This window comes from Pantherophis guttatus, chromosome 2, assembly GCF_059756535.1.
Source record: "Pantherophis guttatus breed Tessera chromosome 2, ASM5975653v1, whole genome shotgun sequence".
Taxonomy (NCBI): domain Eukaryota; kingdom Metazoa; phylum Chordata; class Lepidosauria; order Squamata; family Colubridae; genus Pantherophis; species Pantherophis guttatus.
This window is the reverse complement of record NC_142064.1, coordinates 104826787-104854595: the sequence shown is the minus strand read 5'-3', so window position 1 is coordinate 104854595 and position 27809 is coordinate 104826787. Positions and strand designations below refer to the sequence as shown.

General features: G+C 35.9%; 1 protein-coding gene across 4 annotated transcripts in view; it reads right to left on the bottom strand.

The window, feature by feature from the left end:
* The window catches only part of KPNA1 (karyopherin subunit alpha 1), a 67673-nt gene that overhangs the window by 21905 nt on the left and 17959 nt on the right, over window positions 1–27809 (bottom strand). For 2 of the 4 annotated variants that reach the window (XM_087888357.1, XM_034411095.3), the window contains 4 exons: window positions 15446–15573; window positions 15000–15133; window positions 6466–6573; window positions 4403–4502 (listed from right to left, as the gene is read on the bottom strand). In XM_087888357.1, the coding sequence (XP_087744483.1) occupies window positions 4403–4502; window positions 6466–6573; window positions 15000–15128 (337 nt within the window). In that variant the 5' untranslated portion in view covers window positions 15129–15133; window positions 15446–15573. The remainder of the gene's footprint in view (window positions 1–4402; window positions 4503–6465; window positions 6574–14999; window positions 15134–15445; window positions 15574–27809) is intronic. The other 2 variants (XM_034411094.3, XM_034411093.2) reach the window with 1 other exon arrangement.

Genomic DNA, 27809 nt, shown 5'->3' with positions numbered 1-27809 from the left:
AAAGTAAGATGCCAAAAAGCATCTTTTTATGTGGCATTTTGAAATGTTTTCAATATTTTGTATTTTAAGTCTAACTTTTCCTTATGTTGATTTTAATTTATTCTGTGCCACTTGTCTTGAGTATCTTTGGAAACAGATAGGAAATATTAAATAAATGAATAGTAAATACTCTAAATTTCAACTGAACAAATATAGTAATAGTGTAGAGAACATCTGAGTTAAAATAAGTGGGTCAACAAATAAAAACTACTATTGTTGGTGTCAATTACTGTTTGCCCACATAAGGAAAAGACACTGCAAGTGTATCTAAAACCAAATTGCAAATATTTTTTAAAAGGAGGGGGAGGGGTTTAATCATCCAAATCAACCACTGAGAAAAACTCTGTCAAGTATAGTTCTAACCAGATTTCTGACTTGTGTCAAATTACTCCTTCAGAGGGTGATGGAAGGTCAGCTATTCTTAGCATGATTCTAATAAAAATATTAATATTCAATTAAATTTGACTATAGTCAAAAACATACATTAAACCTTAAAATGTAGATTTTAATAAATTTAGAGCAATAATCAAGAGGATCCTGTGGCAGAACACTCTTGTGGGAAAAGGAGATTAAGACACATAAGAGTTTCTTTAAAAGGAGATACTAAAAGCACTATCACAAACAATTCCAGTGAATAAAAAATGGGAGGGCATAAAAAGAAGCCCATGTGACAATTAAAAAGCATAGTGCTATTGAAAACTAAAGTTTAGAGTTTGTGAAAGATGCTGAGGATAAAGATGAATGCATTGAGCATAGAATTATAAGAATCAGTATTAGGGCCTAGTACTTTTTGTTATTTTTAACAATTACTTGATTTAGAAGGTAGCAGTAATGCTTATTCATTCTGTAGATGGCTTAAAACTGGATCGGATAGTTAATATCCTTACTAGAAAGAGAAATTATGATGATGTAGCTGCAAAAATGACAAATACAACTTTACTCTGGATCAACAGAATTATAACTTTTAAATCATTCTGCATTGGTCTAATCATCCCAAATACTGTGTTTCATTCTGGACCCTACATTTTAAGGATTCAGGAGAATTGGATTCAGGATTCAAGAGAACTGGAACATGTTCATGGAAAAGTGATGAGGATGATCAAGGGACCAAAATCTAAGTTCTGTGAAGAGGGTTGAAGGAATTATGCAAAATCAAGTCTTAAAGACAGAATATTTAGAAGAGAATAGGAAAGCCCTGTTCAAATATCTCATGCAGAAGGTATTCTTTGTTGTTGCAGAATCCAAATAGAACCATGGATTTAAATTGCAGGAAGGCAAATTTCAATTAAATTATAAAAGTGTTCTAATTGTAACAGTAATTCAGCAGGTGAAAAAATGGGAGTTTTGACAAATTGTAGACATAATTAAAAAAAGAAACATGATAAAATAAGCAGTAGCAACTGGTTATATTTAATATGCTAGTGATCAGATATTAAACATTGCCTTTAAGTATTAATAAAGACCAAGAGTAGCATTTAGATCTTCATCTTGTGTTGAAGAATTAAGAAAAAGATTACATAAATATTTTAAAGAAGGTTATGTGAGGGTGCATGTGAGAGGATATAGGAAAACTACAAAGATGTTGTCAGTGATCTACAAAACAAGAACCCAACAGCAAAGATGCTATGCGAAATCTACTTGAAGCAAACAAATCCTTGAAATTCCATGAAGATCCTTTTCCTTCAGTGGGTAGAGGGAAATCCTCTTCTGGGTTGCTCCTCCCATTCAGTCTGATAGGCATGAGTAAAGATTTTGCATGCTCCTACTGTGGAAGGAGGCAGCCCTTCCCCTTCAGTTTTTGAGATATACTCCTTCAGAATATAGAAGGATGTAAAATAAAAGGTAAATAGGAACAGGTGTTTTCCTCTACTGGGTGAGTATTCACTTGAAAGAGATAGATGCAGTTTATGCCCATCAAGGTGGCAACTTTTTTCTCCCTCCTTGGTTGCTTCATTTGTTACATAGAGAGGAGGACCCCTGTGTGGTAGGTAGTCTCCTTTGCCATTGGGGGAAATGGGCCATGAGGATTGGGTGGGGATAGGTCTGCCACGGTTACCTGGTGCATCCAATGGCAGAAGTCCAGATGAAACGCCGATCACTTGGTCGTGGGAGATGGGGGATTGGCTGCTCGTTGTCTCTAGGCTTAGTCCCTTCCTACCCCATGGTCTCTCAGCTCTTCATGGGGATTGAGGGAGTTCTGTTCACCTGCAGAGGTGGCACAAGTGGAATCTATTGACTCAGTTGTTGAGCCAAGAACTGCTCCTGGGATAGTCTGTGGAAGGGAGGCTGCTGCCGAGGGGTAGGGGGAAGATTTTAGGAAGACCGGTACCTTTTCAAATCAGAGACACACTGTATGTTTTGATCCTCCTCTTAGGGCGAGTGGAGAAGAGCAACCCAGGTAAGAAAATTTCCTCCACTGTGGAACACTTGATCCGTAGATGCACAGTTTTACAAAACTGAATAAACTCTAATTTTGTAGAGAAAGAGCAGAGGAGAGCAGACTTCATCTACAGAAAAATCTTAATATTTAACTTCTATGGACAGCTTATGCACTACTTCATTCTGTTTTCCAACTTTGCGCTTTCTATGACCTCATCATCCAAAAGTATAGTGTAGTTAATTATGAAGAGTATACATGTATATGAATGAATGATGAATGGAACAGGAAATTAAAATATATTATTATTATTTAGAATTATAATAAGCTCATGTCATCCAGCTGCTTTTCCTATATATAAATATTTATCCATAAAAGTTATATAAAATATGAATTATTTTACATTGTGTTCTAAATTTCTTTCCTCTACAACCTTTTTGGTGTGGTGGGTATTATCTGGCATTCTGAAAACCCACTGCGAGTTTAGCTGCAAAATGATTACCGAGTGGGCATAAAGCTGGAAAGAGTTGTAGAGCAATGTAGTGATTAGGACCTGAAGGGCAAAATATTTTGGGATATACATGGAACACCTGTTAGGAATTCCTAACTATATGTAGCTTTTCTTAAGACTCTATTCCTGCTGTGCCAGCCACAAAAGACCAAGAAAAAAATGCAGCTGCTTTAAATTATTTGAGTCTGGTGCAACGCACATATCTATGAATGTTCTGGATTACATTCTGAATTCACATCATTGTATAGCTTTAAGGCATCGATTTACCAGAATGCTAACCACAAACCCTCACCCTCCACCAAGCCGTGATAGATAGACAGACAGACAGACAGACAGACAGACAGACAGACAGACAGACAGACAGATAGATTTTATTTCTATACCGCCCCTCTCCCGAAGGACTCGGAGCGGTGCACAGCCAAGTAAAAAACACAATACAAATCCCAATTAAATTTAAAAATTATTAAAATTATTACATTTACGGCCAAGTTTCGTTAAAAAGAGCCTTGGTACTACAGTGGTTTAAAGCACCCTGTTATTAACACAGCTGCCTGCAATTTACTGCTGGTTCGAATCTCTCCAAGGCTCAAGGTTGACTCAGCCTTCCATCCTTTCTAAGGTAGGTTAAATGAGGACCCAGTTTGTGGGGGCAATAAGCTGACTTTGTATAAATATACAAAAGTATGAAGGCTATTGCTGAATGCACTGTAAGCCGCCCTGAGTCTCCGGAGAAGGGCGGCATATAAATCAAATTAAAAAAAAAAACCAAAAATTTAAAACTCCGAATTTAAAACTACTTTACAAAGATAGCCCTGCCTGTCGGAAGAGCAGGGTCTTGAGGGCACAGTGAAAAACTCGGAGGTCAGAGATTGTGCGTATTTCCGGGGGCAGTTCGTTCCAAAGGGCAGGAGCTCCCACAGAGAAGGCTCTCCCGCTGGGTGTCGCCAGCCGACATAGTTTGGCCGACGGCACCCTGAGGAGTTCCTCTCCGTGGGAGCAAACTGGTCGGTGGGAGGCTATCGGTGGCAGAAGGCGGTCTCATAAGTACCCAGGTCCTGAGCCATGGAGCGCTTTAAAGGTGGTAACCAATGCCTTGAATCTATGACCTCTATTTACCTTTGTCTATTTTCTGGACATGAAACAGAAATACAGGGGAGCAAGCATTAATCTTGTATTTTTCTAGGAGAATTTAGGGATCATAGGAATTCTCAGAAATAATGAAATAGTTGCACATTTGCTCTACATTTGCAAGATGCCATCCATCCAATGTTTTTAATTATTTTTTTTTAATGTAGGAAGTTGAATGGGAATGAGCCTGATGAGCATCCAGGGAGGTTTCTTTGGCACTGGTACTCCTCGGCTCCTTACCTGGCATCCTGTTAATGTGTAATAACTGCTAATAATAGGACAACTTTGATGAAAACCCACAAGACATCCCTAGGAGCAGCAACTTTCTCTAGTACTCTTGCACTCACCTTTTGAAAGAAGTTTTCGGAACTTTTGGGTAGCTGAGAGCTGCTGTTCTGGACTATTGGAAAAGATCATCTCAGTCATGTCGGAAGTGATCACTGCATTCTATAATTCCAAATGGAAAAAAATTACCTAAAAACATGGCTTCAAAATTCAAACAATTAAATTAATTCATTTAAATTAATCACATTTAACAACTGTGGCAAGAAAGGTCATAAAATGGGGAAAAACTCACTTAACAACAGAAATGTTGGGCTCAATTGTGGCTGTAAATCAAAAAATACCTGTACAACCTAATACAGGTAGTCCTCAACTTACAACAGTTCATTTAGTGACCATTCAAAGTTACAGCACTGAAAAGTGACTTATGACCATTTTGATCTGGTTCAAACTAACAAAGTCCCTCTAAGGAACAAATAATTTTTTGGAGATTGAGAGGGCTGTTGGCTTTATGCTGAAGACACTCAGGGACAAAAGCTTGAGAGAAAACAGATCTCAGGTTAAAATGATTTGGCAGTCAGGCTTTTAGAACATGTAGGTTCTACAAAAGGAATCTATGCGTTTCAGATGAGTTAGAAATGTTGGCTTTTTGATCAGAACAGATCTGAAAGGAAGTTTGCCTGGAAAAGGAAGGTGTAAGGTTTGCCTTTTCCAGCCTCTAAGCACTAAGAGGCCATTACATGTTGTTCATGTGTTGATCGAGATTCAGCATAAATTTATTACTGAATAACTAAATATTAACTAAAATATCTTTCAGAGAGAAACTAGAATGGTAACTAGCATTGGTATGGATAATTACAGAATGCTTACTGGGCATTACTTCCAAATCAACACATTGTTTCTCCTAAATTAGGTCTCTGTCTATTTTATGTTTACTTCTTATATCAATTTATATAACCATCCATCTCATAATTGCAACTCTCTGTTGTACACATAGGATTAAAACCAGACAATACCAAAAACACTTAGCGAGGAAAGAATGGCAGCCAAAAAAAACCCCAACTCAAATAATGAATTGCTTAGTTCCAGAGAGCGCCAGTTTGGTGTAGTGGTAAGACATCAGGTTGCAAGCTCAGATACCATGAGTTCTACTTTACATTTTAGGCACAAAGCCAGCTCTCAGCCCTAGGAAGCAGGTAAGGGCAAATCACTGCTAAAAATCTTGCCAAGAAAACTGCAAGGACTTGTCCAGAATCAGGCACAACTGAATGGAAGAAAAAAAGTTCTGAAGAAACATGCAACAGAAAATCAATTTATTTCAGTTTCAGTTTTAATCAGGGGTGTAAAAAAATATCTGCCATTGATTTTGTTAGAAGCAATATCTGCTTGAAAGAAGATCTAAGACAACAGCTAGCAAGAATGAAGTTCAATAGTTCAATTGGTGGCTCAGCAGACTAAAAGCATTGTGATTAACACCAGCTGTCTGCAATTACTGTAAGTTCAAATCTCACCAGGCTCAAGGTTGACTCAGTCTTCCATCCTTTCTAAGGTAGGTAAAATGAGGACCCAGTTTGTGGGGGCAATAAGCTGACTTTGTATAAATATACAAAAGTATGAAGGCTATTGCTAACGCATTGTAAGCCGCCCTGAGTCTCCAGAGAAGGGCGGCATATAAATCAATTTTTTTAAAAAAATTCTCCCTTTAAATAATCAGGTATAGCTTGAAAATGATGTTAGGCTAGGATTTTCCCCCCAGCATTGCGAATATCCTGCATAAATACTGTAACTTAAAGGTTTCCAGAGAGATTGTTTCTCCTATATAGAACAGAATGATTATCTACAAGAGGTTTGAAACTACTGAAAATAGAGCTTATAAATACGATAACACATTTATAATGCATAGCCCAACTGTTATCTATCTGATTTCCACCCCCAAGGCAAGAATGCAGCATGCTTATTAAATATACTTAATTTGAGAATGTTCAAACAATTAGTAGATATCTTAATTCCAGAGAATTGTGTTTTGCTTTACAGCTTTAGAAATGATCAATAATGAAATTATTACAATGGCTGGTCACACAGTCAGCCAGATGTTCAGACTGGATTTGGCATTTTATTATGGACTTACAGACGTCATTTCCATGTTATTCATTTGAGTTTCATGGAAACCACCATCTGACATAACTTCCTCTTCTGTCTCTTCATCAGCTGTGGCAACATTTCTACGTTTAAATAACTAGAAGAGAAATGCAATGATATTAAAATTAAAAGTATGTAATTTAGAGAATAAAACAATTCACAATTTATCAAACAATTATAAGGTCCTAGACCCTATAACTTCGTCAGTAATGTTTGGAAAAAAAATGCTGGGAGGGACACAAAATAATATAACTGTTGGAGAAAATGGAGATTATACAATCAGCTATATACAATGGATATATAAAGTCTACACATCTCTGTTAAAGTGCCAGATTTTTGAGATGTAAAAAAAACAAACCAAGATAAATCACTTCAGATTTTTTTCCAGCTTTAACATAACAGAAAAGCTGTACTATCCAATTGAAAAACAAATTGAAATCTTTTAGGGAGAAATATAAAAAACATACAGTAACATGGTCACATAAAGATGCATAACCTTAAACTAATACCTTATTTAAGCATTTTTGATTTTATGACAGCACTCAATCTTTTGGGGTAGGAGCCTGGCACATCTTGCCCTCAGAATCTCTGCCCATTCTTCCTTGCAAAAGTGCTCAAATCTGACAAGATTTCAAGGACGTCTCCTGAGCTTTTCAGGTCGTCCCCAGATTTTTAATTGGATTCCGGTCTGGATCCTTTCAAAACTTTGATCTTCTTGTGATGAAGCCATTATTTTGTTGACTTAGAGGTATGCTTTGGTTTGTTGTCAGGTTGAAAAGTGAAATTCCTCTTCATTGTCAGCATCAGAGGCCTGAAGGTTTTATGCCAAAATTGAGTGATATTTGGAACTGTTCCTAATTCCCTCCATCTTGATTAAAGACCCAGTTCCAGCTGAAGAAAAATAGCCCCAAAGCATAATACTGTATGGTATACTTTGATGCTCAGTGTTGTTTTTGTGCCAAACATACTTTTTGGAATTATGGCCAGAAAATTCAACCTTGGTCCGATTAGATCACGGGTGTCAAACTCAATAGCATAATGTGTTATATTGTGACTGTTTGCCTTTGTGGAGCCAGGGCCTGCGCGTGACGTATCTGACCTGTGGGCACCAGTTTGACAGGCCTGCATTAGACTATAATATTTTCCCACATGCTTTTGTCAGACTTGACATAAGTTTTTGCAACAATTTTGTTTTTCCTTGTAAGAAAAGCTTCTGTCTTGCCAGCCTACTCTACAGCCGAGACATATGAAAAATACAGTAGATTGTTGTCACATGAGATGCACAACCAGCACTTGCCATAACTTCCTGTAATTTCTTTAATTTTGCTGTAGGGCCTCTTAGCAGCCTCTCGACCAGTTTTGTTTTTTCATCAATTTTGGAGGAAGGTCCAGTTCTTGGTAATGTCACTGTTGTGCCCTATTTTCTCAACTGCTGATGACTGTCTTCACTGTATTCCATGATATATCTAATGCCTTGGAAATTTTTTGTACTGTTTTCCTGACTGATACCTTCCAATAATAAAATCCCTTTAATGCTCTATAACTTCTTTACAGACCATGGCTTTTGCTGTAAGAGGCAACTGAGTAAATGTCAGAAAAATCCAGCAACAGGTGGATATGAGCTTGATCAGAGTTACTTTAATTGATGGCATGTACTGACTACTATTTAACATCAGTATGAATGTGATTGGTTAAATCAGAACATAGCCATATCCCTACTTATGAGGGCGTGCACACGTATGCAACCACATTATTGTAAATTTTTATTATTTTTATCCCTAAAAGATTCCAGTTTTTCAACTGAATTATGCAGCTTATATGTTGTATTAAAGATTGAAAAAAATCTGATGCAATTTATCTTTGTCTGATTTTTTTAACATATCAAAAATCTGGCATTTTAACAGGGATGTGTAGACTTTCTATATCCATTGTATACTGTGGAATAGAGTATAAATTGAGGCAAAATACAAAAATTGTGCAATAATTGAAAAAGCCTATCCCTCCCCCACTTTCAGCTGTCATGTCTATCTTTACTAGCTGAAAGACTGGATATTCTTCTGTACATCCGTAACAGAATGACTAAAGGCTACTAATATCCTTCAACCTAAAGTAATGGTCTCTGAATTTCAGTCCAATTTAAGTGGGATGTAAAAGTATGTATAGTGGAGCAGGATCATCCAGTTCCCTTTACAGCAGCTATAAAACATGAAATACTAGCCTTTCCAGAAGATTATCAACTAGATCAAAAGTTTCCAAACTTTCTTAGTTGCTGGCTTTCTTAGTTTATTTACTTTGGGAGTCACAGAGCTAGATATTGAAAGGGCCTCACAGCTCCTTATTAAACTCCTATTTATTTCACATATTTTAAAATAATCAGTGACATATTTTCTGTAAGTTGGAGAGGAGGTAATAGTAGGCATAAACTGACATCCTACTAATTTTTTTGGCCTTGGGTGAACCGAAAGAGATTTTCTGAATTTCAATAGTTTCCAGGAGCAGAATACTCAACATATTTTACGTTATTTCATATAGAATATAAAGTGAGTTCTTTTAAATTACTGCAACACAACTATCTTAGAAAGTTCATATAAAACATTATGAATGGAACTCTTTTATCCAGCACTTGAAACCAAAGAACACCAAAAGCATATCCAAAAGTTCGTATTTTTTTCTTCTGTATTATTTCACAAGAACATAATTACACATTTAAGAAATATAATTTTCTAAGTAATAGGGAAGAAAAATATTTATTATGTTCAATGAACAATATATAATGAAATGTATTCCAATCTAATACATGGGAAGGGAAAATTTATATAACACATAACAAAATTTAGATATACTTTGAATAACAGAACCATATCCTTTTAAAAGTAAAAATTATAAACAGAGCAGTAAGAATGACCAGATTTCTTTAAATGTGGTGTTATCCACTATGAATGTGTGCCAGCCTAAAAGAGGCACTGTAATAAATGTATTTTATCGTTTTCATTAGCCCTTTCGTCGTATGAGCAAAGCCTTTGCCAAATGGGATGCCCTTTTATCTCCCTTCTAAGACTACTGTGTGGTGGCCATTGAATTGAGCAAAGGAAAATGCCTTCTTATACTATACTTGTGATTTGGTAATTATTTGGCAGGATGAAGAGGCTAGTCAAAAATATATCCTTGGGAAGAGATGCTAGGTTTAATTGGCTAGCAATATACTCAATTCATTGTCTCAAAGCTGCTGCTCCATCCTCAATGTTTGAATATGCAGGGCTGATTTAAGGAAATTCTAGGATAAATCAAAATTATCAATAAAAATCCAGGGCCAGACTTAAAGGAGTAGTATGTAAAAATTTTGGCTCAGTATGTAAAAATGTGAAAGCAAGTGTTGGTCTTAATTATATTGCCAGCCTCACAGAAAAAAACTGCATTTGAGACACAGCAAGGAGCTTGGAATGTTCCTTAGAAATTTAATTTGAATGTTTTCTCAAAACAAGGAATCGTACAAGCTTAGTTGGACACAAAAAAACAGCTGAGCTCTAACACTTGGAGTATACAAGTAATAATTAATGCCTCTTTAATATGTAAGAATGATAGCAATGCTGCAGTAACTATCTCAACTTTTATTATTTTATTTATTATCTGTGCTATATATTCTCTATGCATTTTCTGTGAGATCACAGCATGAAAGACTATGCCTATGCCTTGAAACTTATTTAATGTTTGATGTGTCCTCTGTCCCTTTTTATTTTATTTTTTTATTTTTTTTCTTCTATGTTGAATGTTGTTTGGAATGTAGGAGATTGGTGCTGGGATCTGGGCACAGAAAGGAAGAGGAGGGGAAAGGATTAAAAAAGTTACAGTTTAAATGGGTTTAATAAAAATAATGACATGGAATGTGAAGGGTACAGGGAATCAGATCAAGAGAAGACGATTGGAACTTAAAATTAAAAGAGATCTACCAGATATATTATTTTTGCAAGAAACCCATCAGAAATCTGAAGACTCAAATAAAATGTATATAAAGGTATGCAAATTTATGAAAAATCTTTTGGAACTTCAAAAGCTAGAGGAGTTGCAACATTGATATCAGATAGGGTATATTTTGAAAAAGAACAAGTAATTGTGGATGAAGAAGGAAGATATATAATAATTGTGGGAAATATTAATGAGGAAAAAGTGACACTGGTTAATTTATATCTACCGAATGAGAAGCAAAAAGAATTTCTTGAAAAAATAACTAAAATTTTGGAAATTGAAAGTGTAGGGAAAGTAATTGTGGCTGGGGATTTTAATTTAATTAGAGATAAAATAGACAGTACTAACCCCACTCGTTGTGGAGGAGCAAATAAAATGGGGACCTTAAATAAATGGATGTTTCAAAACGGCGTGGTGGATGCTTGGAGAGAAGTGAAAGGAACTGAAAGAGTGTACACTTTTTACTCTAAGATACATAATACATATTCAAGAATTGACTATATCTTAGTTTCTAAAGATTTGTTGAATAATGTGGATAAGATAGATGTGGGAATTTTTAAGGATTCTGATCATGCAGAAGTTACGATGGAAATAGATTTTAATTTTGAGAAAAAAGGAAGTTGTTGGAGATATGATGAAAAACTGTATAAAAATGAGGAGGATAAAAAATGGATATTTAAAAAATGGGAAAAATGTTGGAGATTGAATGATAATGGAGAGGTTAAATTTGAAATTGTTTGGGATGCGATGAAAGCAGTGTTTAGAGCGGAAAGTATCAAGTTATCAAGCAGAAAATATAAAAATTATAAAAATAAAATTGAAAAAGATAAAAGCCAGATTAAGGAATTGGAGAATCAATTTTTGCTTACTAAAGAAAATTTTTTTTTTGGAAGAACTAAATTTGCTAAAAAATAAATTGATAGAAGAAGATATAGAATTGGTAAAAAAGAATATGAGATATTTAAATAGGATTTTTTTTTGAATTTAGCAATAAAAACTCTAAGCTATTGGCAAGGATGGCGAAAAATAAAAGAGAGAAGAGAGAAATTGGAGCCTTGATAGATGATAAGGGTATAAGATGTTATAAAAAATTAGAAAAATGTGAAGTGGTCAGGAACTTTTTTCAAAATTTATATTCGAAAAAATTAATTGATCGGGAAAAACTGAGAAGTTATTTAGAAAAACATGTTGTGAAAATTGACATATAAAAAATTGACAAACATATAAAGACTTGATGGAAGAAGATATAACACAAGACGAGATTAATGGAGTAATACAAAAAATAAAATTAGGGAAAGCTCCAGGTGAAGATGGATTACCTGCTGAGTTTTATAAAGAATTTAAGGAAATAATAATACCAAAATTGCAAAAACTATTTAACGGAATTTTACATGGTGGAGAAGTTCCGTTGTCATGGAACAGAACGGTGATATCTATAATCCCTAAACCAGATAAAGACTTAGAAAGGATTGAGTCCTATCGGCCCATCTCCTTAATTAATCAAGATGCAAAGATATTTACCGCCATTATAAGTAATAGATTAAGTAGATTTATAGACAGATATATAAATTATAACCAAGTAGGCTTTGTGAAGGGTAGATACATGAGTGATATTGTCAGAAGAGTATTAAATATTATAGATGCTGCTGAATATAATGCTGATAAAATAGGTATAGTATCATTAGATATTTTTAAAGCTTTTGACTCTGTACAATGGGAAACTATTAAAACAATTGTTGAGGTACTAGGTTTTGGTAATAAGTTTATACATGTTATTTCAAAACTGTATCAAAAAAGTAGTGCAAGAGTGAAGGTGAACGGAAGGTTGGCAGAAGAGATAAGATTGGAAGCGGGTACGAGACAAGGATGTCCCCTGTCTCCAACATTATTTTTATTAGTTATGGAAATTTTGACTAAAATGATAGAAAAAGATGAAGAATTGGAAGGGTATAAGGGATATAAGATAAATCTGTATGCGGATGATACTTTGATTATTTTGAAAGATATAGAGAAAGATTTGAAAAAGATACATAAGCATTTGGAAGAATTTGAAGAAATGACAGGTTTGAAAATAAATTGGTCAAAATCTGAACTATTAATGAATAATAATGGTAAGGAGTGGGAGAATATGCAAGAACAATTTGGGATAAGGATTAAAAAAACACTGAAATATTTGGGCATAACACTTTCACTCAAAGTTAAAGAAATGAAAAAACTAAATTATGATGTGGTGATGAATGAAATTGAGAAAAAGATAGATAAATATAAAATGATAAAGTTGTCTTGGTTTGGTAGAATTGCAATGTGTAAGATGATGTTGTTGCCAAAGTTTAATTTTTTATTTGAGATGTTAGCGTTAAACTTGACAGAGAAAGATATTGAAGGATACCAGAAGAAATTGGATAAATTTTGCAATGGTGGGAAAAGACCTAGATTAGTGAAGAAAATGTGGTATCAAAATCAAAAGGAAGGTGGATTAGGAATCCCCAAACTACTCAATTATTATTGGGCTTATGCTATTCGGACTGTGGTAAAAATATTTAAAGGTGAAGATAGTCATTGGAGAGATTTAGAATTAAAAGACATCAAGAGATTTGGCTCAGCATGGTTTTTAGATAAAGCAAAATCAAAATGTGTAATTAATAGCTATTGGTTAAAGGGACTGAGTAAAATTTGGAATAAATTTGTTAAAATTTTAATTCCAGATATAATTTTCTTAGGGAAGACAATTGAAAATTGGCCGATTAAAACTAATATAAGTCATAATAGGGTAATGGAAGATGAAAATATACAAACTATAATAGATTGGTTAAAAACTTCAGAAAATGAAAGGAGGAAAAAAGAAATCATTGAAAAATTGGGTTTAGGCTGGTTTGAAAAAATACAGATAGAAAAATGGACTAAGAAGGTAAGGGACAATTGTTCGATAAGTAGAAGTAAAACTGAATTTGAACATTTAGTATTCCAAATTATGAAAGATGAAATTGGGCTAAAGGGACTCGTTAGTAAGATATATAAGATTATAACTTTTGATGGAAAACCACAAAGGGTGATGAAGATGAATTGGGAAAAAGAACTTAATATTAAAATATCAGATTTAGATTGGAATGTGAATTGGAAGAGTAGAATTATGAAGACTTTATCTGTAAGGATTAAAGAGCATAATTATAAGGTTGTTTGGAAATGGTATTTGACTCCATTAAGATTGTCATTGATGGATAACAAAATTAGTAAACAATGTTGGAGATGTGATATGGAATTAGGGACTTATGAACATATGTGGTACAAATGTGATAAAGTTAAAAAGTTTTGGCAACAATTGGAGGAAATGATATTTGAAATGATGGGGAAAGCAATAATATTGAGACCAGAAACTATATTACTGTTGATAATTAAGGAAATAGAACCAACAAAATATGAGAAAGAATTGATTAGAATTATGATTATAATGGGTAGAATTATAATAGCCAGATATTGGAAATTAGATGTGAATTTTAGAATAGAAGAATGGTATTGTGAAATGTGGAAATTAGCTTTAAACGATAAAATGACATGTGATATTAAAATTAGAAATGGTAACTATAAAGAAGATATTTTCTGGAAAATTTGGAAACCATTCGTGGACTATGCGCTGGGAAAATTGGATGCTTCGGTACCTGTACTCCGAGAACGTGGATTTTGGCGATCATGAGGATATATCCGAAGAACCAAATCTTCCTTTCTTATGTATAGCACAGGGTGAAATATTGTATATGTTGTTTGTAATGTTAGTAATTAATTTTTTTTAAAAAAAAATAAAAAAAAAAGAAACTGAAATCAAATGAGTCTTAATGATATAGGTTTGTGGGAAATCCATGCTAACTTCAAGTAATCACTGATTTTTTTTCAAATGTTTACAGAACTATCACTATGAACTAGCATCTTCCTAGGTATCAAAGTCAAACTGATTGGCCTTTAGTTCCTGGAACATTCTTTCTCTTACTTTTGAAGTCAACGTTTGGCTTCTTTTACTTAACTGGCCCTTCATCATCCAGGAAATTCATAGATATGGCCACTGCCAATAAATTATTTCAATATACCACTTTTAGTAAATAATTATATCATTTTACTGTTTAAATTTCAAAGATTTCTCAACTGTTATCACACATACACACACATAAAAATGTTTTTATTACTTGCCAAAAAGTATGTCTTTCTTAAAATCAATTAAGAATTCCATTAAACCAATTAAAATTTTGGAAAATCCATTGGCTTAAAAAAATTAAAATGCAGGAACATAAAGCATTAGAAAATTTTACAATTAGAGATAATTTTATTCATTACTGAACTTTATTAATAGAGTTTTTCTTAATTATATTTGAAAATGACTTTCTAGGAAGAATATTTTTTGTTCCATTTTCTCCCTTTCTTTTGCTTCTTGATAATTTTCACTAAATATTGTGTGTGTGTGTGTGTGTGTGTGTGTGTGTGTGTGTGTGTATGTACATACGTATGAGTGTATGTATACGTATATGCATATACATGAATATAGCCCTTTCATTTCATAGAATTTCATTCTACCTGCTCCTCTCGTTTTTGCTTCCGCAGTTGAAGGCCCTCTTCTTCCCGACGGCGACGCATTTCATCAGGGTTCAGAGATTTGTTTTTATAACTTTTGAGTCGAAAATTCTCTTTTCCTGACGATGTCATGGTTTCTAAACAGTGAAGTAATTAGAAAGGAAATCTGTATCAAGTGACATGTGACATGAAAAATGTATTATTTAAAATCAATAGTGGAAAGGCTTTGGAGGAATTATCTTGTTTGAGAAAAAAATAACAGTTTGATAAGCTATTTTTATTCTTCTAATATTGGCCTCATTTTGTCTAATTATTAGTAGAGATATTTCTGAGCAACTATCTTGCCTTAATAAGAAAAACAAACAAATTAAAAATAAAAAAGGAGAAGAAAACACAAGCAAACTGGAATAAGTAAGATCTGAAAATAGGTGCAATCAGAATAAATTTACCTGGAAAAATGAACCAACAATCAGTGTGATTTCTTCCTCTTTCTTTAATAAATGGACTAAAGCTACTTTATATCTTTCAAGTTTCTACAACTTCCCTTCTCCTTTGAAGTTCACATAATTTACAGCCCCTACAGATGTAACGTTAAAGAGACACAAACATTTAGGCTTCTGACTTACTATTTTCCCATTTTTATTATTCATTCTTCAATCTTTCTTGACCACCAAGAATCCAACCAAGCTAAAACCAGAGTCAAAAAAAGTCCTACAGAAATAAATTCTTACTGTAAGTACCTAAAAGGAAGGTATTCTTCAACTCAAGCTTTACTTGAATTTCATGGTCATATCATATATGTAATTCTTAAATACTGATCAGTCTTAGTTTACAATTCCAGATAAGATTGGCCCAAAACTTTCACCAGGTAACAATTTCATATATACATAGGAGTTTCCTAAGAGGATATGGCTCTTTTTATCTCATGCTTATCTTAGATTTATTTCATCCTGATACAAACTAACCTTCTTCAGCAAGTCAACTGTAGATTGGTTACAAATACTGCATATAGTTCTAGGCAAAGCTTTTTAAGAAGAATGTGACAAACAGGAGCATATCCAAAGGAAAGCAGGCAAAGATTAAGTTCAGGAAAGGCAAATCTATTAAATATAGTTGACAGAATAACAGAGTTGGAAGGGACCTTGGAGGTCTTCTATTCTAACCCCCTGCTCAAGCAGGAGAACCTATACCATTTCAGACAAGTGGCTATCCAGTCTCTTCTTAAAAGCCTCCAGTGATGGAGCACCCACAACTTCTGAAGGCAACCTGTTCCACTGGTTGACTGTTCTCACTGTCAGGAAACTTTTCCTTAGTTCTGGGTTGGAGAAACTGGGTATGCTTAATCTGGAGAAAATAGTGGGGAGATATGTTGGCAATCTTCAAAAGCTACTGTGTAGAAAAAAAAAAGCAGAATTGTTAAGTTCTTCCAGAAGACAAGAAACAATGGCTTAAATTACAAGGAAATTGATTTTTTATGGACATTAGAAAAAATCCCTAATAGTTAAACAGATTGCCTTATCAGGCAGTGGATGTTTAAACAGAGGATGAAGGAAAGCTTTGTACTTCTGTTACCATAGTAACAGAAAGTATTAGAATAACTATTTTGGCAGTCAACCCCAAGCAATGCAGTTGTGAATTACCAGTAGTTTTGTTTTCACTCCTCTTCTAAGTAAGTCTCAGATTAAAATTATTTTAATTTGCATTCTAACCTTTGTTATTACAAAAGCAGCACAGTCTTTAAAAATTATTCTGGGGAGATGTCAGGTGAAATGCCCCCGGACCACAGGTAGTGGCAGTAAAAACTATACTAAACTACTATCTCAAAGCAGAATACTGTATGGGACCAAGGTATGAAGATTTGTAGGGTTTCTGGAAAAGCTTTTTCCCTGTGGGTTTTAGGATTCATTATAAGTATAATCACTCAACTTTGGGTCCAGGCGAAACAGCATAAAAATAAATGCCATAAATAACACTAGGAGTAAAACAAAGCTGGAAGAGAAGTATATGAGCAGTCAACATAAGGTAAATGGAAGCAAAGGAAGAACTACGTAAAGAATAAAAGTAGTAAAAATATCCCTGGCGCTACTGGGAATAATAAACACTACCACTAAGATGGAGCTCAGTGCCAAGGTTAAGGAGATCAAGAGTTGTAATAATGTAATTTGGCATTTAAATGACTTCAAGAGGTAATAAACCCAGGAACAGGACAGCTCTGTATAAGGAGAAAGTGCTAAGCGCAAATAGTAAGATAAAGTCTGTCTCCGAGAAGGATTTAACTGGAAATGTACAGATTGGACTATGTGCTGCTGACTTCTCCCAAGTGGAGGTTTACTTCTCCTTCCAAAGTAGATCCAAGAGGTACCTGACGGACTACATCCCGAAGTTCTAAAGGAGCTGGCAGATGTCATCTCAGAACCACTGTACATCTTTCAAAAATCCTGGAGCACTGGGGAACTACCAGAGGACTAGAAAAGAGCTGATGTTCCCATCTTCAAAAAAGGAAGAAAAACAGACCCAGGAAACTAAAGGCCAATCAGCCTAATATCAATACCCGGGAAGATACTGGAAAAGATAATAAAAAAACAGATCTGCCAACACCTAGAAACGAGTAAAGTAATAACTAGCAGCCAGCACGGGTTTGTTAAAAACTGATCATGCCAAACCAATCTTATTTCATTCTTCAACCTAGTGTCTAAATTAGTAGACTAGCGAAATACTGTGGACATACTATACTTAGACTTCAGCAAGGCATTCGACAAAGTAGACCACAACCTACTTCTTGGTAAGCTAGAAAGCTAGTGGGATAGATAGCATCACCACCAGATGGATTCACAGCTGGCTGACAAACCGTACCCAATGAGTAGTCCTTAGGCCCAGTACTCTTCAATATCTTCATAAACGACTTAGATAAGGGAATAGAAGAGGAACTTACCAAATTTGCAGATGATACTAAGCTGGCAGGAATAGCTAACACCCTAGAAGATAGGCTCAAGTTCCAGATGGATCTTGACAGTCTTGAACACTGGGCCCTATCTAACAAAATGAAATTCAATGAAGAGAAAAGTAAAGTCTTACACTTAGGCAAGAAAAACTGAAAGTACACATATAGACTGGGTGAAACCAGGCTTAATACCAGTAAATGTGAGAGGGATCTTGGATTCTTAGTGGACAACCAGCCTTGGTAAGACCATACTTAGAATACTGCATCCAGTTTTGGTCACCACACTATAAAAAAGATGTTGAGACTCTAGAAAAACCGCAGAGAAGAGCAACCAGGATTAGGGGACTGGAGACTAAAACATATGAAGAACGGTTACAGGAACTGGGCATGGCTTGTCTAGTGAAGAGAAGGACCAGGGGAGACATGATAGCAGTGTTCCAATATTGAGGGGCTGCCACAGAGAGGAAGGGGTCAAGCTATTTTCCAAGGCACCTGAAGGCCAAACAAGGAATAATGGATAGAAACTGATCAAGGAGAGATTCAAACTAGAAATGGAACATTGGATTACCTGAATGTCCATTTTATGATCATTGCGACGACATTCCTCAGTTCTGGGACCTTCACTCATTCGATTTGTCTTACTGAGTGCTTGTCAAATATTTATCTCCCTCTGCAGTATGGTTCCGCCTCCGCCTTCTGCGCATGCTCAGTCATTTCACGAAGTCTACCTCCATCAGATCTGAAGAATACACTCAGCGGAACTGTAACTGCAGAGGTGAAAAAAGAAAGATACCCCCCACGACCACCAGGCAATACGCCAAGGGTGGGACGGAATGTTGTCGCAACGATCATAAAATGGACATTCAGGTAATCCAATGTTCCATTTTCATGCATCGTTGCACCGACATTCCTCAGTTCTGGGATATGCCCAAGCTTAATAAATTAGGGTGGGAATTACTCCTTGTCATTGTCCTGGCTTCGTGGGGAGATTATTGATTGTAAAACTCTTCTCCCGAACGCCGCATCAGCTGATGCAAAAGAATCTAATCTGTAATGTTTAACAAAGGATGAAATAGATGACCATGTAGCCTGCCTTACATATTTCATCTACAGATGCCTGTGTAGCCCAGGCAGCTGAAGTTGCAGCACTGCGTGTTGAATGTGGTAACACTCTTCAGGTAAACTTTCCCCTTGTGAATTATATGCCACAGATATGCATGCTTTAATCCAGCGCCCCACTGTATTAGAAGACACTTTCTTACCCATTGTAGAAGGTAAGTATGATACAAATAGTGCTTCAGTTTGTCTAAACGATTCAGTTCTTTTTATATAACGTCTTAATGATCTACGTACATCTAGTGTGTGCCACATTTTTTCCCTAGGATGTTTAGGATCTGGACAAAAGTTTGGTAAAATTACTTCTTGAGCTCTATGGAAATATGAGTTAATTTTTGGTATAAAGGATGGATCTAATCTAAGTACTACTCTATCTGTATAAAATATACATAAATCCTTCCTAATTGAAAGAGCAGCTATTTCTGATATTCTACGTGCAGATGTTACTGCTATTAGAAAAGCTAATTTCAAAGTTAGATATCTCATACTTATAGATGCCAGTGGTTCAAATGGTTTTTTTGTTAATGCTTGTAGTACTAAATTCATATCCCATGAAGGATATCTGTGAACAATAGGAGGTCTTAAATTCATAGCTCCCCTTAGGAAGGATTTAATTCTCATATCTTGTGAAAGAGATTTCTTACTTGGTCCATCTATGACTGTAGCCAATGCTGCTACTTGTCTCTTCAATGTTGAAGGAGCCAGACCCTTGTCTAAACCAGATTGAAGAAATAATAGTACCTCAAGTACTGTTGCCGATGTAGGATCTACGTGACTTGTACTACACCATTCTACAAATGCCTTCCAAGACGCATTGTAAATACGCGTAGTAGATGGTCTTCTGGCTGCTTGAATAGTTGCAATTACTTCTGAAGGGATATGATCTTTTGTTAATCTGGACCTTTCAAGCGCCAGACGGTCAATTGTAACCAGTCTGGCTTTGGATGTCTTATTTCTCCTTGAAGTAGTACTATCTGATTTGGAGGAATTCTCCAAGGAGTTTCTATTGAAAGATCTAAGAGGTCTGCAAACCATGGTCTGCGAGGCCAATAAGGTGCTATCAATATCATGTCTGCTCTTTCCTTCCTCAATTTGTGAATTACACTCTGAATTATTGGAACTGGAGGGAATGCATACAGGAGCCCTTGCGGCCAAGGAGATCTTAGAGCATCTTGGCCTTCTGCTCGAGTTGGAAATCGAGAAAAAAATCTTGCTAACTGGGCGTTTTGAGCTGTAGCAAATAGGTCCACTATTGGTCGACCGAACCTGAGAGATATCTGTTTGAACAGCTTGGGATCTAACATCCACTCTGATTGGTGTATTTTGCCCCGGCTTAGCCAGTCTGCTTGTACATTTATTTCTCCTGATATATGCTATGCTTTTATCGATAAGACATGTTTCTCCGCCCAAGACATGAGACGATCTGTTTCTTCCATTAGAGGTTTTGATTTTGTTCCTCCCTGACGATTCAAATGTGCCTTTGTTGTCATATTGTCCATTAAAATCAGGACATGCTTGTTGGTCACATGTTGTTGAAAATGAATTAACGTCAGGCGCACTGCTCTTAATTCCAACCAGTTAATTGGTTGGTTTTTCTCCGACGTAGACCAAATTCCCTGCACTATTAAGGAATTGAGATGTGCACCCCATCCATAAAGACTTGCATCCGTTGTTAACGTTACTCGTTCTGATTGTAGAAACAGAGAACCTTTCTGAATTGCCTCTGTTATCCACCAACATAGAGATATTTTTACTCGTGTTGGTACCACCACTTTGTGAAGAGAATCCGCTCGTCTTTGCCTTTGAAAAGGTAACAGAAACCACTGTAGATGGCGAGTGTGGTAACGAGCCCATGGTACTATTGTAATTGCAGATATTAGCTTGCCTAGAAGTTGAGACAGTGTTAATAGAGCAGTTTTCTTCTGCGATATTACTTGCATAACTAAACTCTTGATGCTGTTTTGTCTGTCTGGAGACAGGTAAACTAAACCCAATTCTGAATCTATGATTGCACCTAGGTGCAACAATCGAGTTGTTGGTGATAAATGACTTTTGTCCACGTTGATTGTAAAACCGTGATTTTGTAAAGATTGGATGACTAATTCTCTGTCCCGACATGCCTGATCTTTTGATGTTGACAAAATCAAAATGTCGTCCAGATAACATACTAGACGTATTGGAATTGACCTGAGATTGGCTGCCACTGCCGCTAACAACTTCGTGAATGTTCTTGGTGCAGAAGAAAGGCCAAAAGGCATTGCCCTGTACTGAAAGTGTCTGTCCGCATATGCAAATCTGAGGTATTGTCTGTGCCTTGGGTGGATGGGCACATGTAAATATGCTTCTTTGAGGTCTATAGATTGCATGAGATCTCGTTGTCTTACACATTGTAGAATCGACTTTAGTGAATGCATTTTGAATCTTCTGTATAAAACATTCACATTCAGCTGCCTCAAATTCAGAATTCCCCTCCAACCCCCTGAGTTTTTTGGCACCAGAAAAAAGATCGAATAGAACCCGGTTTGAATTTGATCTTTTGGAACCTCCTCGATCGCTTTGATTTGTTTCAGGTGCTTGATCTCGAGATTCATCAGATTTTGTTGTAAGGGTTGAGTTGACCATGGACATTGGATGAATCTGTTCGATGGATTTGAGGTGAATTCCAAGGTGAGGCCGCTGGTCACCGTACGTAAGATCCATGCATCCGTTGTTGATTCCTCCCATTGGTGACAAAATAGTTGAAGTTTGCCCCCAATGGGAAGGGAAGAATTCGAGTCACTTGCCTCTACGAGATTGACGTGACATCGCTCCTCGAAAAGGTCTTCTGAAAGATGATTGGTGGCTGCCTCTTCCTCGAAAGGAATTTCTATTACTCGAGTATGAAGAATAGTATGGTTGAAAATTACCACGTTGTGTGTAGGTATTTGAATTTCCTTGATCATAGCGAAAAAAAATGTCGTTGAAAAGGAGAATATCTGCGTTCTGGTCTTCTGTACAAAGAGGGTAAAATCTTCTTTTTATCCCTGCCTTCTACTAGAACCTGTTGCAAAGACTCTCCAAATAGAGAATGGCCCTTATAAGGAGCTGATGCAAGCCTCCATTTTGACCGTGAATCAGCTTTCCAGTGACATAACCAAAGAATTCTTCTTGATGTTACAGAAGATGCTAATGCCCTGGAAGCGAATTTCGCAGCATCTAATGAAGCATCTGCAGAGTACTCTGCTGCTGCAATAATTTTAGATATGTCTTGCTGAATCCTAGATTCTTCAGGTGGTAATCTATCTCTTAATTGTCTTAGCCAAATAAGAGAGGCCCGGTTAAAAAATGAAGCCGAAATTGCAGCTCTAATTGCCCATGCCGCAGCCTGATGAGTTTTGCGACACGTCATTTCAGCTCTTTTGTCTTCAACTTTAAGTCCTTCTCCAACTTCACTGACTAACACAGAAGATGACGTAAGTGTTGCTATCGGTTCATCTACTAATGGCAATTGCAACAATTCATCCAAGTCTGGTGGAGAGCAATATAATTTTTTATCAAAATTATTGGGGCCAGAAGTTGAACTGGGATGATCCCAAGGTTTTTTAATAACTTGTGAAAATAAATCTGGACACGGAACAAAGTCCAAATCAGACTTGGGTACTTTAAACAAATTCTCATTTGGATTCATTTGAGTACTAGGATCAGATGACTTATCTAAATTTAGTCCCATATTAGTAGCTACTTTTGCTTTATGTAATAATGATTTGAATAAAGCTGGTTTGAAAAGACCTTGAAATGCTGGTTTTTCTGGAGTCATGTCTTCCTCATCATCTGATAAATCAAATTCTTCCAAATCTGTGTCATCCCCACAGCTAAAATACTGTTGTTTAGGGATAGAATGAGAATGATATTGATTACTGGTAGCTGCACCAGCATGACAAGAATAGTTGGTTTGTTGCAAACCTGCTTGAAATATTTTAGAAATCGCATGTGTAACCATTGTTTGGAAATCCACTTCCTGACCACTGCTTTGAATATCTTCCCCCCTAAGACCAGCAGCAGTTGGGGTGAAAGTGGCTTCAGGAGGACCTTTATTTAGTGGATTAATAATAGGAACAACACCTGAAGAAATAGGCCCTTGAGGTGCAATTCCTCTAGACATATCTATCATAAATTGACCTTGTGGTTCTCTAAACATAGGATCTTGTGACTGAATTTCTACAGTTTCCTCATTGACCTGATGACTGTCATCAATAGGTTGTTGATTAACAGACATTTCAGAATGATATATGTTAGAAGCCGATTGTGCAGCACACTTGGCTTTGACAAATTGACGCTCTAAAGCTTTATGTCTACGTGTTTCCATCTTATTCATTGCTTTAATAATGTCATCAGATAATAAATTGTCAGACTGTTGTGGCAGTGTCACATTTTTTGTTTTAGCTCGTTTTTTTCTTAATGGCTGAGGAGAATGTACTTTAGGAGGAGAATCGACCTGTTCTAGGTCAGATGATAAATTATCGTCTGCCATATTTAATAAGAGATGTAGTCAATCAGTATAATTAATTATAATAATAATAAGTATTAATTTTTTAAAAAATATATAATTAATTAATTCAAGGTATAATAATCTTTTTATCAAATAACAATTAATTTGATTAACTTCCCTGAGATGAACTTCTGTCAGTTGATGTTACAAATGATGAACGAAGTATTGACAGTTAAAAATGGCGTCGCTGTCAGTTGCTCGCCTCAGCAACTGTCAGTTTAACGAAGATTCCTCGAGCCAAACGTTTCCGAACTGATTTGATTGCGTTGTATTAATAATAAACACTCAAGTGTATAGGGTAAGAAAAACACAACTTTCAAAGACTAAGTATGGCTGGCATAGACAGGGACTTTAAATAGTGTCTCAATTTACTTAAAAGTAAGTAAATTCTTTCATTAGGAGTCTGAAATCCAACATCAGAAAACTCCTTCGCCACTAACAAATAACGAAACTTCAAAGGTGTTGGCAGTTATTCACCAGCTCTAACACCGCGGCTCAAATAAACAAGGCAGCTTCCAAGCATTACATTGTAACTCAATTAAAATGTAACTTCCACAGGAGCCTGAAAGTTACTTTAGTAACTAACTCGCCGCTGAAAAACAAGAGAGGGCTGCAAGGGTGTTGGCGATTATTCACCAGCTCTAACACCGCGGTGAAAATAAGCAAACAGTGTCCGAACCTCAGCGGATCGCTGCTGATTGATCGGCAAGGCTGCTAGCAGCCCCTTAGCGCCGCAATTTAAACCAAGAAAAAATCCACTTCAGTATAGACGGCGAAAATAAGCAAACAGCGTCCGAACCTCAGCGGATCACTGCTGATTGATCGGCAAGGCGGCTAGCAGCCCCTTAACGCCGCAATTTAAATAGCGATCTTTTTTAAGGCAATTGTAATGCTGTTAAGTCAGATGCCATTAACGCAGCCCTCTAATAAATTATAATGAATTTAGACAGATTATCTGTAGAACAAAAAGCACTCTAGACCTGTTAACTCGACTGAGTGAAAAAGACTAAGCATGCGTAGGAGGAGGAGGCGGAGGGAGATAAATATTTGACAAGCACTCAGTAAGACAAATCGAATGAGTGAAGGTCCCAGAACTGAGGAATGTTGGCGCAACGATGCATGAAAATAAGGAGGAATTTTCTGACAGTGAGAACAATCAACCAATGGAACAGCTTACCTTAAGACATTGTGGGAGCTTCATCACTGGAGGCTTTCAAGAAGAGATTGGACTGCCATTTGTTGGAAATGGTGTAAGATACTATCTATGGGAAATGTTTGGCTAGAAAATAAACCAAACTCTGCAATCACTTCTGGCTTGAAATACAGGTAGTTCTTAATTTGTGAATGTAACTAAACCCAGAATTATGGTTATAACTAGTTTTGGTTTATAAGTCAAGGCATCACATGACTGGATCCTATTTTTTGGCATTTTTTTGCAGCGGTCATTAAGCAAGTCAATTTTCTCAATGGGCATTTTTTGCTGGAACCTTTAAGTAAATGCTGGAAATCAGCAAGAAACATTGCCAGTCATGGTCATGTGATCACGGGATGCTGCAAATGGCAATAAAGATAAGCCCAAAATATGATCATGTGACTGGGCACAGAGGTGCACTGTCACAATTACAAAAACAGCTTGTAAATAGATTTTTTTGAGGGATCCATTATAACTCTCAACAGTCATTAAGTGATGTAAGTTGAGGACTACCTGTACTCTGCAAAGCTTTTGCAAGCTATTCAGCCACAGCCTTTCTACACTACAATACAGGAAGAAGTGAGTACACTGAAATTAACAGGATAATTTATGAACATATTTTTTTAAAAAAAATTGAAACCAATATCTCTTTTGATACAAATTTCCATCTTTTGTTTCTGGAAACAAAAAACTGCTTTCAATATCAGCAATTCTAAAAATCCTTTATTTCTCAAAATATTTATTTTAATTGAAAACACCCATTTCTGCTGTGGGGAAACAAAAAAAATACAATGACTTCACAATAAGCATTTTCATATTATAGCAAGTTAATCATATAACCTTATTCTTGTAACATTTCTGTACGCTGTACTTTTTCAAATGTATATGCTGCCCATCTCACTAGCAACACTATCATCTCCCCCTTTCGAAAAAGAATAAAAGGCCGAAGAAGGCTTATTCCCTTCTTATTAGGCAAAACTTTATCTAAATTGCTTTTCATTTTGTTACCTAGATCACAAAAAAAGGGTGAGAGTGTTAGCGTGCATACACAAATGTTTCCAGTCTCAATTAAACTAAGGCTTCAACTTAAGAACCACTCTTGCCAAAGTGAACTTACATAATATTATAAGAACTATTCTTTCGGCTAATCTACCGTATTTGATTACTAATTTCCAGAAACAAGGCCCTTTTTGTTGTGGCACTACAATTGTGCAATTCTTTAAGGAAGATATTTGACTAAATATGTGATGTTAAAGAGACATGACAAAGATGTCCCTTGTAACCTTTATATTTTTTTAGTTCCAAAAATATTAAATAAGAGACATAAGATATTTGAAAATAAAGACAATTAAAAATTGAGAGCTTTTGCCATTAACGTGGTTTTGGTATTGCCAAATGGTATAGAACATTTAATGAAGAAGCTGAAGGATTTTGGTAGACTAGCAGGTTTTTAAGGTCAACAAAAAGATCAAGATTTTGGTTAAAAATATAAATACACAAAAGTGATTTTGATGAGAAATACTGGTTTAAAATTGAGAGGAAGGCTAAATACTTAGGGATTATACTAATTAACATGACTTGTATGTTGGTATGTTGTTTCTGAATCATAGAATCAGAACTGGAAGCGACCTTGGACCTTCTAGACTAAGCTTCTACTTCTACAGGAGACCTTATATCATCCTGGTCAAGTGACTGTCTAGTTTATGCTTGAAAACCTCCAGCAATGGAGCACTTATATCTCTGGGAGGAAAGCTGTTCCAATGATTAATTAAAAGTTAATTAACTGTCAGGAAATTTCTCCTTAGTTCTAGATTGGTTCTCTTTAACAAGCTCCAACTCATTGCTTCTTATCCTGCCCTCTGGTGCTTTAGATAAGTTGACCTCTTTTTCTCTGTGACAGCTCAAGTATTGGAAGACAGCCATCATGTCACCTAGTTCCTCTCTTCCTTAGACTAGACATACCCAATTCCTGCAGCTGCTCATCATATGCTTTAGCCTCCAGTCCCCTAACAACATTTTTGTTGCTTTCCTCTCCTCTCCTTCCTTCTCCTCTCTTCCCTTCCCCCCCTCCAGAATAACTATGAAGTATGGAATGATATTAACAAAGACCTAGTGAGATAGGGTAAATTACAATCATGTAGAATCTTGGACTTTTTGTTTGAGAAAAATAGAAATGAAGTTTTGATTTTAGCATTCAATGATTAGCTCTGTCATGATAAAAATATCGGACGTTGTCTTACCTGAACGTCCTTTCTCGGCGCACTGCTAGAGAATATGTATTTTTATTATTAGACATGTTTACTATGTATTCTTTTATGTTTATTTTAAGTTTAAATAGATGTTATTTTATTACAAAATTGTTATTTTGATTGTTTAAATAATATTTTTATATTGTCTGTGTTTTAACTTAAGAGTAAGAGATTACTATATAACTGAATCCCCCTTTTAACTTTTCCCACTTTTGATCCCCTCCATTTTTCCTTTTATTTTGTATTTTATCCTTCTTTGAAATGTAATAAAGTTGATTAATAAAGACATCCAAAAAGCTTCCTTCCCATATATAGATGTATCTTTAATTTTTTTGACCTTGCAAAATGTGTGCTATAATTTTCAAACTGAATTTATTTATTTTGCTGTTTTATTTTGAAATCAGCGAAACAATTATCTATGAATAATATAAAGATAGGCAAATGGCAAAGCCTTTGAAATAACCAGCCTTAAGCAAGATATAGCAATAGCAATAGCACTTAGACTTATATACCACTTCACAGTGCTTTTGCAGCCCTCTCTAAGCGGTTTACAGAGTCAGCATATTGCCTTCAACAATCTGGGTTCTCATTTTACCCACCTCGGAAGGATGGAAGGCTGAGTCAACCTTGAGACTGGTGAGATTCGATCTGCCAAACTCCAGGCAGCCGGCTGTCAGTCGCCTGCAGTACTGCACTCTAACCACTGCGCCACCGCGCACTTCCCTCACACTAACATTTTGTAAAGTACCCCTTTCAAATATTAAATAACTTGCTATGCCAAACCATT